A 13,219-nucleotide genomic window follows, 5' to 3' on the forward strand; every position below is an offset into this window, starting at 1 on the left:
TCCGCCCGCCCTTCCGGCGGCTGCCTCCGCCCAGAGCGTCGAGCCGCGCTCTGAACGCAGATGCGGCGCCGGTGGGCGCACGGCCTCTGATCGCATGAAGCGGCGGGAGAGGTTGATGACCACATGTGAAATACCGTGACTGCGATGAGGAGAACTCGTACAAAGCACAGAGGTAAACGCCTACGAGAATTTCAACTTTTAATTCAAACTTTCACGTTACTGAAAGAAATCCCATCTCTTTGATGCAAAACAAGTTAATGAAATAACCTGATAAATGTTATGCTGTCAGCAGCTCCCAAAAAATAATCTCTTAGAATCACCATGTCTCAAAGGGTGCTTTTCTACACAAGCAAACTGTCACCAGTTTACAAAAAGGAAATAAATAATTACCCCATTAGTGCAGCCTACACGTTTGAGCACAATTCTTGGTTTGTAGCATCTCCATTTATAAAACTGAGCACACACGCAAGCAATACAATATCCAATGTCAGCAGCCAAACAGAGGCAGAAGGTACAGGTAGTGGCTAGCAGCAGCACACAACTCAAAGCTGGCAGAGAAGTTTAAATGACACGTATTTGAGATAAAGTGACCCAGCATTTTAAAAAGACCACATTTTGGTTAGGATTAAGAAACCAACCAACCCAACCCAAATGTTTATTGACGCATTATTAGTTCCAGTTCCCCATCTGTCCCATTGATCGTAAGACCTGAAGAAGTCCAGGAAAATTTCCCCATATTTGCCACCTCCAGCTATTTAGGACTCAAAACTTACCTCGAATATTAAGCTTTTACCTTAGTGGAATGGATTATAGGGACTCAAAACTTACCTCAAATATTAAGTAAGCTTTTACCTTAGTGGAATGGATTATAGGAAGCTGACACTCTAAACACTACCTACAGGCATTCAAACACCACTAGCTGCCTACATGACAATTGGAAAGATGTTAGTGAAAATTCATTCCCTTTAGAGCCCCAGTCTCAGAATATATACAACTAAGTTAATTAGTACTACTCATATGAAGTCCTGCTCGTGCCTGAAATCAAAAGGAAAAATCAGTATTTTAGACACTCAGTTTCAAGCTCCTGCTGAATTACAAGTTGAGCTTTTGCTACCTATTCTGATTCAAACACCTTTCCGATGGAAAGACTACATTAAACAAGAAGCCTTGCCTTAGCTGCAGCAATCTGTCTAGGATTCAAAAGCCAGTTTGCTAAGCTACTGCCCCAGAAATATACCTAACTTCAAGCTAATCCTTGCTTGCATCACTCTTGAATGTCACTCCAGCAACAAAGTTTCCTGGGCAGCCTCAGAAGAAGTCCTTTAGCAATCCTACCGTGAACAGCTTCAGCCTTTGCTGTTCTGACTTGGCCCATCCTGATTGTGGAGTTCACAAGTGTCAAACACAGAAGCCACGGTGAGAAGACAGGCACAATTCAGTTTCTGATTAACAGATTTTGTCATCGCTTGTTTGCAATGCTTATTTGAAACACTCACACAACAATACATTTTTCTGTTTCAAACAGCAAAGATGCCAACACATGTGCAAACTCTAAACAAAGCACACTGAGGCACAGAGCAGCCAGAAGGAATTCAAGTAACAGACAAAGTAACGGGGAAGATGCATTCTTCCTAAGTCAGGAAGGCCTTTTACACTCTATTAAAAATAAAGCAGTTTTCCCACCACCCAAATTAAACAGCTGACTTGCCTATATATACATACCAAGTCATGAGATACCAGTTGCATTTTTCTGGGTAATTTTACATAAAAGATTATGATTTTCTATAAAAATCAGTCCTTGAATGCTTGAAATCCATGTACCTACCAGGCAAGTAACTCTTATTTAAGAGAAATTAATTCTTTTTAAATAAAAATATATAAGTTTCTCTCTACTACCTAATGGCAGCTACAATATAATGATAATTTTACAGTGAACTGGTCATAAAAAGTATTTTAAACTTTCGCTATTAGTAATTCAAACTAAACCCAAATATTTCATCTTTTCAATTAACTGGTCAATAGGTTAAGTAAGAAAAATAGCGTTAGAGCACTGTAGACACTCCTGCTGACATTACACTGAGTAATTACAACTTTTGGTCTTTGTTACAAATGGTGTAAAAGTGTTTCTATGAAAAAAAGCAATGTTTCCCCCATCCCCAAGGAACTAAAACAGTAAGCCATTAAAGAAAATAAGTGTTTTAAAAGGAATTCCTTTTAGCTTGCATGATATAGCCTTTGGACTTGATAATTCCTCTGCTTTTAACAATGACGGAATACCGGAGGAGCCATAAAGGAATCCATTCGTGTGCTTTCATGTCCTGGATGCTTTCCTGAAGAACTTCTTGGAAACTTGCTTCACAAAGTAATTCTGAAGTTAAAAAGGGATATTCATGCTTTAAATCATGTCATGTAAACAGCTGCAAAAAGCAACACTTTCAATAAGAGAAGCCTTTTCCTACAGTCAGAAATCTTAAGCAGTGCCAGATGCTCCACAGATCCACTCTTCTGGAATGCACATATGGTGAAAGCAGCTGCATATTACTGAAGCAATCTTCAGGGCACCTTTGTTTGTTTCAACATTAAGTATATCCCCCAAAACTGAGATTTCTACAGTATCAAATGGAGTTGATCAGCACAGCCATTAGCAGGAGGAAAGTAAAATTTGAGAAGCTAGCTAGACAAACCACAGGTGGGTAAGACATAAGGCCACAATCAGCCAAGTACTGCACATTCTCAGTTACCTCTGCAGTCACTGAAAGCTCAACACTTTACAGCATCTCCCATAACTGGGCTCATAACAACTGCAAGCCCAGAAAGCATTAAGAAAAATGGGCTTAAACTCCACAAAATGGAAAAGGAAGTCAAATACAAATCCTCCTAGTTTCCTCTGGAAAGCCAGCCAAGGGAACAATCTCTTTGATGAGGAGTGTTCCCAAAAGAGAAGTCTGAATACTCTTCAGCTGACCATTACAGAAAAGTTAAGCTTAGCAAACAATGCATAAGGGAATAATTATTTGCTTTGTTTTCTATCCAAATCCTCCTCTTCAGGTCATGACTCTCATTAAATTAAAAGTTGCAACTTGGATTTCACAGGACATGGAAATGGTCAAACTGAATGGCAATTCATGTTGTACGCTGCTAAAGCGGTGCTGATACATGCTCAAGCAGTGGTGAAATGCATCAGTTCTAACAGTGGTACTATAAAGCATGTAATTAATAAATAGTATTTCATATACTTTTTTTTCAGGGGGGAATGGGAAGAAAAAGAGAAGAGAAGTATGATCAGCAGGAATAAGGTCATAAGGAAGAACGTAGGGAAGGAATTAACTGAACATTGTTTCAGACCTCTCACAGTTCCAGCAAGCTATATAAGGTGTCATTATAGTGAAGAAGATTAGATGATGTTTGAGAGAAACTAATCCCAGAATATTCTTAGGAAGCTGCTAACTCGGAGCTCTCAAGTCTAAAGAAAAGTCTCCAAGTCCTTCAATCATTCAGTAAATTAATGCACAAACCAAGAATTTACACCAACTCTTTTTGTAATATTGGTATTTTAACAGATCCCTACTTTGAGGGAATCCTGCTTAAAACATAGTAATGTTACATATCTCACATTACCAAACTACTTGAAGATCAACTGACCAACATTTCTGTGCAAGCTCTTTCACAGACAAGTTCTGGACAAGTGGGCATTCATTTGTCATTTACTGACCTTCAGCAACAGAACTGTAATTTCATTCTATGCTTTGTGAAAATGAGCTATTCTAATTTTTGAACATACATAGTACAGATTTCTCAGTAGTTTTTTCTTCTATTTATTTCAATAAACTATCCAAGTGTGGAAGATTGCCCTTCCCCTCCTTTCTTGAAGGAAAAGCAAGAACTGAATGGAAATATTTTATAAAGGAAGATCTTTTAGAATCCTTGGTTCAGTATTCAAATGCAATGAACGCTAAGTTCAGATAAAGATTATTCCCAATTTTGTACTGAATAATGCACTCAGAAATCTTCCTTCAATTTATCTGGCAAAGCCTTACCTTTTGGGTCATTGTGAGTTAACAGTTGTATGTCAAACTGTTTTGCAAATGCTGTGAGATCAGGTGGCATCACACAACAGGAAGCTAGGTTCACCTGATTACTACTCGGTTTTACCTGAAAGTAACAAATACTTTTATAAGAAAAAAACATAAATGTACGTTGCTTCCCTTATGCCCTGTATTACAACAGAAAGTCTTCTTTGAACAATCTGTTTTGAGGTCTCAACAAGGCTAAGTAAGTCTGCATGATCATCAACAGGCAACTCCTATATCTGCAATTTCCTGCAGCACAGAGCCCAAAACAAGAATAGGATCTAACTTCAGATGCTGTCATAGCAAGATTAATACTAACCCATTCTGGCTTCCCATCTGCTGTGCTCCCTGAACAGCAGCATTTCCCCCCTTCCACCTCAGTAAAAACATAACATGGGCATGAGTTTGATAAAGACATTAAATAAAATGCAAATAAACTTTTTTAAGGATATATAATTTGCAGTCTTCCATGCCTGCAGGGTTAAGTTAAAAGGGATGCTCTTCCACTGACTCTTTCTGCTAGTCACAAACTGCACTCATGACCACCAGGCAGATGGCTGTTAATCCCCTCAGTTATCCTCCTCAGTACACACAAAATGGCAAGGAGGACAAATGAGGACTCTCAAAAGGACCTCTTCTGCAGATACAGAATGTTCACATGTGACAAGAAATGTCGTAAAAGGAGTATTCAAAGAACGAATAAGGCAACAATAAATCCTTACATGAGCATGGAGACATACTAGTACACACCTCCATCACTCTAATGGAAAGAGCGATTAGTCACATTGGACAACACAATATTGTGCCACTTCATTCGCAACCTGTTTTCCTCTTCACATTTAAACTCAGCATTTAAACAGCATCTTCCTAAGGGGAAATCCCTCCATTCATAACACATCTTAAAGTGAAAATGGCAGTTTTCAGAGTCACTGGAATAAATCTGGAGGTTTAAGAGTGCTGTTTAGTTTATACTCATTACTAAACATAAAAGCATTCAAAACCCAAACCTTCACTACTTCAAAGAACCTGCTATTGAACAGACTTGGGGTTTCCAGCCTTTGCTGGCCTGTATCTAAAAATACCAAACAACGGTCAGTCACACTTTGAGCCTCCCCTACCACAAACAAGGTTGTGACCATCCATAAGATGCTAAAAACAGGGCTAACAAATATTTTGTATATAGACTGCTTTCTAACAAAAGTTTATAACAATGTGGCAGTCAACAAAACCAACAGTTATTCTGTGCTAGAAATCCTACAAATAGGAAGTTTGTTCTCACCTGTGCCCAGAGATACAGCTGTTCTAACAGTGTTTTATCTAGGTCAGAGGTACCTATGGCAACAATCTTGTTGTTTTGAACTAGATTTTCAAGTTCTTGCCAATAAGGCTGCAAATACTCCAAGGAGAAGCTAGTTCCATCTTCAACAGGAGGTGGGGCAATAATGACTGAGTCTAACTGAGCCACACCGAGGGCAGAACACGCTGAGGAAAAAGAAGAGAGACACTGCAAAGTCTTTGGTGAGGTAACAACACAAGCATCATGACTCAGCAAAACCCACGCCTCCTGCCTCACTCTGCTAGCTTCCCTTTCACTGTTTCAAACTCTTCAGTGTATCAGCAGTCAAGGATAGCAACAGACCGGATTTAGAAAAGAAGCAAACATACAGCTGAAAGCCAAGGTTCAGTTGTAAGTCTTGGGAAAAACAAAAACATCACCAAAGCAAGCCTGAAGCTTTTTTTCTCTTTTTCAGTGCTAAAACTGTTTTTCTCTTAAGGCAGTGGGGACGTGCAATTTTTGATGCCTTCACTCTCCGTTCCTTCCAAAATTTTTAACTTTCACTATGAACTCTAACTCAAATACAGGGCATGGACTAGGAGGACTATTCGCTCTATGTGCGGAGTTAAGACTAAAGCACACTAAATCTGGGGATTTAAATTGACAGAGAAGTGGCAAGTCTCAGAATATCATTGAGCTTTAGCAAAGATTAAAGTCATGAGGCCTCTTCTGCAAAGCAAAAAGAAGAAAACTACGGAGCTAAATAAATTATTTTCTTCTGGAAGAGGATTCTATCCATGCATTTTTAACAAATGGTACCACAACTTCCAATAAAGAGGCTATTAACTGGAGTACTGATAGAGAAGAATTACACCTGACCCTCTGTTCTTCGGTAACCCCGTATGCCCAACCATCTTCCAAAGTAATAAAGTTCAGTGCTGCTCACAATTACTGCTACCATAGACTAACAAAACTTAATGTATCAATGCAGCCATTATTTTCATTAAAACTATTTTAGCAGCTGATTGCAGCATTGTTTTATTTCTTAAATAATCTCTGAAATACTGCACAGTTAGTAGCAAAGTTCATCATGTTAAAAACAACTGGCAAATAACATCCAACTGGTAGGAACTATTGTATCACTTGTTACTACAGTATCACATGCTATTCATTTTTTAACAAGTTTTGAGTGAAAGACTAAAAGCTTGCTCCTGCTTGGAGCAAGCAATCAGATTTGAGTTTGTGGACCTAAGGTTACAGTGATCCACATTTAATAAGTTTGCTGACTGAACTAATGCATATATAGACTTTATTACCCAAGTCTCTCTTAATTAGAAAAGAGGACATACTGTGGCAGTCACTAAACACATCTCTTGTATAGAAAAGATTCTGATTTTATTTCTGAAGTAGTGAAGCAAAAAGAAACCCTCCCAGAAGTTTGAGTTTCATACTTACCCAGGTCAATTGCATCTCTGATTGATGAAGAGTTTGATCCAACAATGAAAAGTTTTGCTGTTTTCAAAGAAATAGTAATCAGTAACTAAACACTATTATTAAACATACAACTATTTATTTTTGCTATATACAGTTCTTCTCGGGTAAAGGGTTCTTAGAATATACACCATTACTACAAAAATAGGGGGAAAATAGCCTTCTCAAAGGTGACTGCCATTAAATACACTATTCTCAAACTTCAAGGTGGTTGTGCAGTCTTAGAACAAGAAGTCATTCAGTTGGATGGTCTAATAAAACTCTAAAGCTGGGACTTCAGCATCAAGACAGTAAACAATAACCATAATAACCTGTATAAAACCCAGAATGTAATAGTGCAAATAGACCTCTTCACAACTTATTGAGACTCAAATGTCCTTGTGTTACTGCATTGTCTCCTTCAAGTTCATCATATTCAACCTGGAGATATTACACAAATGAATGTGCTTCCATTCCTATGTCTTAATTCCAGTTTTATCTGTAATATTTTGCTTCAGAAAAATCAAAGATTGACAGAATACTTGTAAAATGTCTTGAAGGAATGCAAGTTAAACTACAAAAATGCTGAGCTGCTTTAAAACCTGAAATATGAATTCAAGTCTTTCTTAGCCAACTTCTGGATTACCCAAAGTAGGACAGTATGCACCGATGTCATTTGACTTTCAATTGCAAAACATGGGGGGGGGGGGGGGGGAATACATATATATGAATATCCTAATAATGACTGCACATGAAAACTTTTTATGCCACCATATTTTTTACTACATCCTTACCTGACACTTTCAACTCATCCCTTTCTTCAGGGTTTATTTTTTCTATAGCTTGAGCTACAGTACATTCCAGAACCTCCAGTATTTCCTGTAGTATAAATACACGAGACTTAGGAACAAAACAAAACAAACAAAACAAAAGAAAATGGGAAAGTTTGGGAAAATTTCATCCTCTGACCTTATTTAAGACTAGGCTGACACCTCACGTTAGCTGGCACAAGGTGACTTTTTAAAGTCTTGACCTACATTAGATGTTATATTATAAACACAGAGAATATAGACAGAGAATTCAAATAATATTCAGAAAATTCTTAGTACCATGCACCACCTTGCCCCCAGCCAAGAACACTCTGGCAATTTTTGCTGCTTTAAGAAGAAATCCTCAAGTGAATACTTGAGTCATTCCATGGAGACAGCATTTTAAACAAAAGTTGTTTTGGTTTGTTTTTTTGTGGTTTTGGTGTTTTGTTTTGTTTTTTAATTACCACTATAATCCATAAAAGAATGTGGAATTATGTAGCGAACATGTCTGGACAGTAAAACCTAGCTTACACTAAATATTAATCATAGAATCATAGAACAGTTAGGGTTGGAAAGGACCTTAAGGTCATCTAGTTCCAACCCCCTGCCATGGACAGGGACACCTCACACTAAACCATCTCACCCAAGGCCTCGTCCAGCCTGGTCTTGAACACTGCCAGGGATGGAGCATTCACAACCTCCCTGGGCAACCCATTCCAGTGCCTCACCACCCTAACAGTAAAGAACTTCTTCCTTATATCCAATCTAAACTTCCCCTGTTTAAGTTTTAACCCATTACCCCTTGTCCTGTCACTACAGCCCCTAATGAAGAGTCCATCCCCAACATCCCTATAGGCCCCCTTCAGATACTGGAAGGCTGCTATGAGGCCTCCACGCAGCCTTCTCTTCTCCAGGCTGAACAGCCCCAACTTTCTCAGCCTATCTTCATACAGGAGGTGCTCCAGTTCCCTGATCATCCTCATGGCCCTTCTCTGGACTTGTTCCAACAGTTCCATGTCCTTTTTATGTTGAGGACACCAGAACTGCACACAATACTCCAGGTGACGTCTCACAAGAGCAGAGTAGAGGGGCAGGATCACCTCCTTTGACCTGCTGGTCACGCTCCTTTTGATGCAGGCCAGGATACGGTTGGCTTTCTGGGCTGCGAGCACACACTGAAGCCAGTTCATGTTCATTTTCTTATCGACCAACACCCCCAAGTCCTTCTCCGCAGGGCTGCTCTGAATCTCTTCTCTGCCCAACCTGTAGCTGTGCCTGGGATTGCTCCGACCCAGCTGTAGGACCTTGCACTTGGCAAACATGTTTAACAAGACCAGTCCCAACACTGATCCCTGAGGGACACCACTTGTTACTGGTCTCCAGCTGGACATTGAGCCATTGACCACAACTCTTTGTGTGCGGCCATCCAGCCAGTTCTTTATCCACCGAGGGGTCCATCCATCAAATTGATGTCTCTCCAATTTAGAGACAAGGATGTCATGCAGGACAGTGTCGAACGCTTTACACAAGTCCAGGTAGATGACATCAACTGCTCTACCCCTGTCCATCAGTTCTGTAGCCCCATCATAGAAGGCCACCAAATTGGTCAGGCAGGATTTCCCCTTAGTGAAGCCATGCTGGCTGTCACCAAGCACCTTGTTGTTTTTCATGTGCCTTAGCATGCCTTCCAGGAGAATCTGCTCCAAGATTTCGCCAGGCACAGAGGTGAGACTGACTGGTCTGTAATTCCCCGGGTCATCCATTTTCCCTTCTTGAAAATGGGGGTTATATTTCCCTTTTTCCAGTGGTCGGGAACTTCACCTGACTGCCATGATTTTTCAAACATGATGGCCAGTGGCTTAGCAACTTCATTTGCCAGCTCCTTCAGGACCCGCGGATGGATCTCATCAGGTCCCGTGGACTTGTGTACGTTCAGGTTCTTGAGATGGTCTCGAACCAGATCCTCTCCTACAGTGGGCCTAGAGTCATCATTCTCACAGGCCCTGCATCTGCCTTCCAAGACTTGAGTGGTGTGGTCAGAGGCTTTGCCAGTGAAGATCGAGGCAAGTAAGTCATTAAGAACCTCAGCCTTCTAATGTCAACTGGACCACAACATCTTACAGAGACAAGTGTTTGTATTCTCTTCTTAAGAATCATTAGATCCTCCACAAATCTTTCAACAGTAACTGCCTCTCCACACTCATGTGGAATGCAGCAACGTGCAGCTGATGCCACCATCACTCAAGAGCCAGTAACAAAACATGCATACCACCACTCCTACCTGATTTAGGTCCTGTCCAACCTTTGAGCTCCATTCGGTCAGCGTTTTCTGAATGCAGTCCCGCACCTACAAAATATTTGTTCATGTTGAAAAGGAGCTTCATGTTACAGCTGCACAGAAACACAATGATTCATAGGCATGTGAGACAGACTGCACAGGTGAACTAAAGACACCATTCCTCCAACCACAGAAGATTCTTCCTGCATAGCTTCCATGTGAAACTTGTTCAAACTAGTTTACTTGCTTTCCTCTCCTCTTTCACAAAGAGTTTTAGCAGTAATACAAGCACTGTACTGAATTTATTTCTCAGACCAATGCCATCTTTAAAGCAAAGAACAATGCTAAGCAACCAACAATGCTATTCAACTCTGCCAAACCACTGTTTAAATCCCTCATTAATGAAGGGGAACCTTCAGACCCCACCCCACACTTGTATTTTCCTGCATCAAGAGATACAAAATAAACTTGCCTAGGATTCTGATCATGAATTTTCTTGAACCTAGTAAGGCATTACTATTAAGCCAGCTAATTAACTGCGTATTATAGCAGTGCTTCAGCTGTACTGATGCTCTACCTTTCCTCTGATACATCTTGAGAGTTGTTATCCTGCAGGCTGAGTACATGTACTGTCAGGTCTGCTGTCTGACACAGGTAGGCGCACTTTCATGAGCTGCTGCTTCACTTCACTTTTAGCAATACATTTTATAACTGTGTAAACACCTAGTTTTTATACTATTAAATAACAATTTCCTGAGACACCTAACATGAATTCAGAGGGTTCTTAATACCTTACACAAGCTAGAAGCCAAACACACCCCATCCCCAAAAATGCCAAAATCCCAGGAGATCACAAAGTTTAAGAAATAATACAGTAATAATACTTCATAAGCACAAAATCTGCACATTCTTTCCCAGTCATTTAAAACAGCATGAAAAAAAAAAACAAACAACCAAACTAAGTCTAACAGCAAGAATTTACTCCCCCTAGTAAATCCACAATGCTGGAAATTTTCAGCCTATTTTGATGCAACTTTTAACATTATCTTTTTCCTTTCTGAGGGAGACTGTGTTACACATGTACATTAAATATACTGCTACTTTGCAACTGTCACACTTGATATTTCTATTGCAGTTAGCATGGACCAGCCTCTTGCCTCCAAAGCACAGGACTGCCTTGCCCTCAATACCATCTCTGACGGCTTTGGACAGCTTTTCCAGATACAGCTATATCCCCAGTCTTCCAACGTTAGGGTTCATAGTCTGCAAAATATTAGCTTACATTCTGCCACTGACAGTTATACACATATCACCTACACCAACCAGAAGTGTTAAAAGACAATTTAGTTCTGATCATTAACACCAATTGTTTGCTTTTAGAACCCCAGCAATTCTGGAAAGCAGGCAGCCTTATGTTTAAGTGCAGGTTTCCCTGTAAACAAGTTAATTTGAATACTTTAACTGATCAGTTATGCAGTGGCCACTCTTTATTTAGCGACCCTACAGGAGGGGCTCACACAGGTGTGCCCATTAAGATACAGCTACCTCTCTGGTGCAGGATCTAGCCCTATTTTACACAGCTCACACGTTATAATAAGCAGCCAAGCTAAATAAAAATGTTATTACTGCACAACAGCTATATTAAAGTATGATGAATTCTTCCTTGTCATTACATCACCCTTCCAATCACCTTTCTTACCGTTTGTGCAAGATTAATATGCAATAAATCAATTTCTAGACTATCAACAATGACACTACATAGCGATAACCCGCCAAAACCACAGTTCTGATTAGCTGTTAAATGCCTGTTTTCAAATGGCTGTGTCATGACGAGACAGCAAATACACCAGCTCTGAAGTTCATGGCTGCAGGATCTCCAGGCATTTTATCAGGATGAGGAAGTGTTGACACATACTGCTGAAGGTAACAGTTTGAAAGTGATAATTTAAAAGTTCTTTTAACTTTTTAACACGGAACGGCCGCAATGCTCTTTTAAGAAGACAACAACGACTGATGTTCCCGAGACCTTAAAAGGAATTTCAGGTTAGAAAAAGCAACTCTGATCATTTGTAATGCAAGCTCCTATCTATTCCTATCTTCCTCTTGCTATACAGAAGTCTCGGGTCTCTCCTTTGCCGTTACGGACAGTACTGGGACAGCTGTTTAACTCCTCATTTCCGAGCGCAGGAGCGCAGTTTGATCCTTGCTCTGCCCCACAGCGCGATTCCGGGGGGAGCTCTTCCCTTCCATGGCGGACCCCGGGCCACGCCACCCAACTTCACAAGAACGAACCCGGAGCTTGCCCAGAGCCCGCCCCGCTGTGGCGCCTGGCGGGGAGGCCTGGGCCCGCCGCGCTCACCTCCTCGCCGGGGGTGGCCGGGCACTTCTTGCGCAGGCAGCCCCAGTTGAGGAGATTGCCAGTCTGCAGCGTGAGGGTGCCCGCCCGCTCCAGCAGGGCGCGAGCGCCGTCCGTCCCCATCGGGAAGCCGGGCACAGCTACAGCGGCGGCCCCGCTCCGCTCCGCTCCGCCCGCCGCCGCCGCCGCACCGGGCAGCACCGCGCCGTGACTCAGCACAAATACCGGCGGGGGGGGGGGGGGGGATGCTTTGTAACCGTCCCCGGTCACATGGCACGAGCACAATGGGCGGCAGGGCGGGCCCAGCGCAGGAAGCAGCGCGACAGCCCGGCACAGCGCCCCGCCTCACGGCACCTCTACGCGGCCCCGTCGCGCCCAGCCACACGGCTATGCCACACGGCCGCGACGCAAAAACCTTCCTCGGCCGGCCTCGCGGTCCCGCCGCCTCGCCTGTTACCGGGCGGATTGGCGGGAGGCGGGGCCGCGGGCGGGCTGTGGCGACCGCTGAGCGGGATCCCTCTATCAGTGCATCTGCCTGTCCGTGCATCTGCCTGTCCGTGCATCTGCCTGTCCGTGCATCTGTCTGTCAGTGCATCTGCCTGTCCGTACATCTGTCTGTCAGTGCATCTGTCCGTGCATCTGTCTGTCAGTGCATCTGCCTGTCCGTACATCTGTCTGTCAGTGCATCTGTCAGTGCATCTGCCTGTCCGTGCATCTGTCTGTTCGTACATCTGTCTGTCAGTGCATCTGTCTGTCTGTCCCTCTGTCTATCTGATCCCCGGCACACATCTCTGCTGGTACCCCCCACTGGTTCCGCTGCTGCACCCTGAGCCGCCTGCCCTGCTCCTTGCCTGCGGCGGGGCCTCTGTCACTGGTGGGACCATCGTATCACTGTAGAAACGTCACTCCTCAGCAGCTCTGCAGGCCTGGTCGTGCTAGCAAAACCATGCGGACTGT

The 13,219-nt window shown here is 42.4% G+C and overlaps 1 protein-coding gene across 1 annotated transcript; it reads right to left on the minus strand.

Moving 5' to 3' along the window:
* Nucleotides 1–173: 173 nt before the first annotated feature.
* Nucleotides 174–12,453, minus strand: GCLM (glutamate-cysteine ligase modifier subunit). The gene is made up of 8 exons (XM_062630538.1): nucleotides 12,266–12,453; nucleotides 9,910–9,975; nucleotides 7,611–7,695; nucleotides 6,802–6,858; nucleotides 5,350–5,552; nucleotides 4,038–4,152; nucleotides 853–2,368; nucleotides 174–793 (listed from the first exon to the last, which is right to left on the minus strand). The coding sequence occupies exons 1-7, from the start codon at nucleotides 12,383–12,385 to the stop codon at nucleotides 2,199–2,201; spliced, it is 816 nt and encodes a 271-aa protein (XP_062486522.1). The 5' UTR covers nucleotides 12,386–12,453; the 3' UTR covers nucleotides 174–793; nucleotides 853–2,198.
* Nucleotides 12,454–13,219: the final 766 nt, after the last annotated feature.

This window comes from Pezoporus occidentalis, unplaced genomic scaffold (assembly GCF_034315485.1).
Source record: "Pezoporus occidentalis ecotype Australia unplaced genomic scaffold, CSIRO_AGI_Poc_V1 ctg356, whole genome shotgun sequence".
Classification (NCBI taxonomy): Eukaryota; Metazoa; Chordata; class Aves; order Psittaciformes; family Psittacidae; genus Pezoporus; species Pezoporus occidentalis.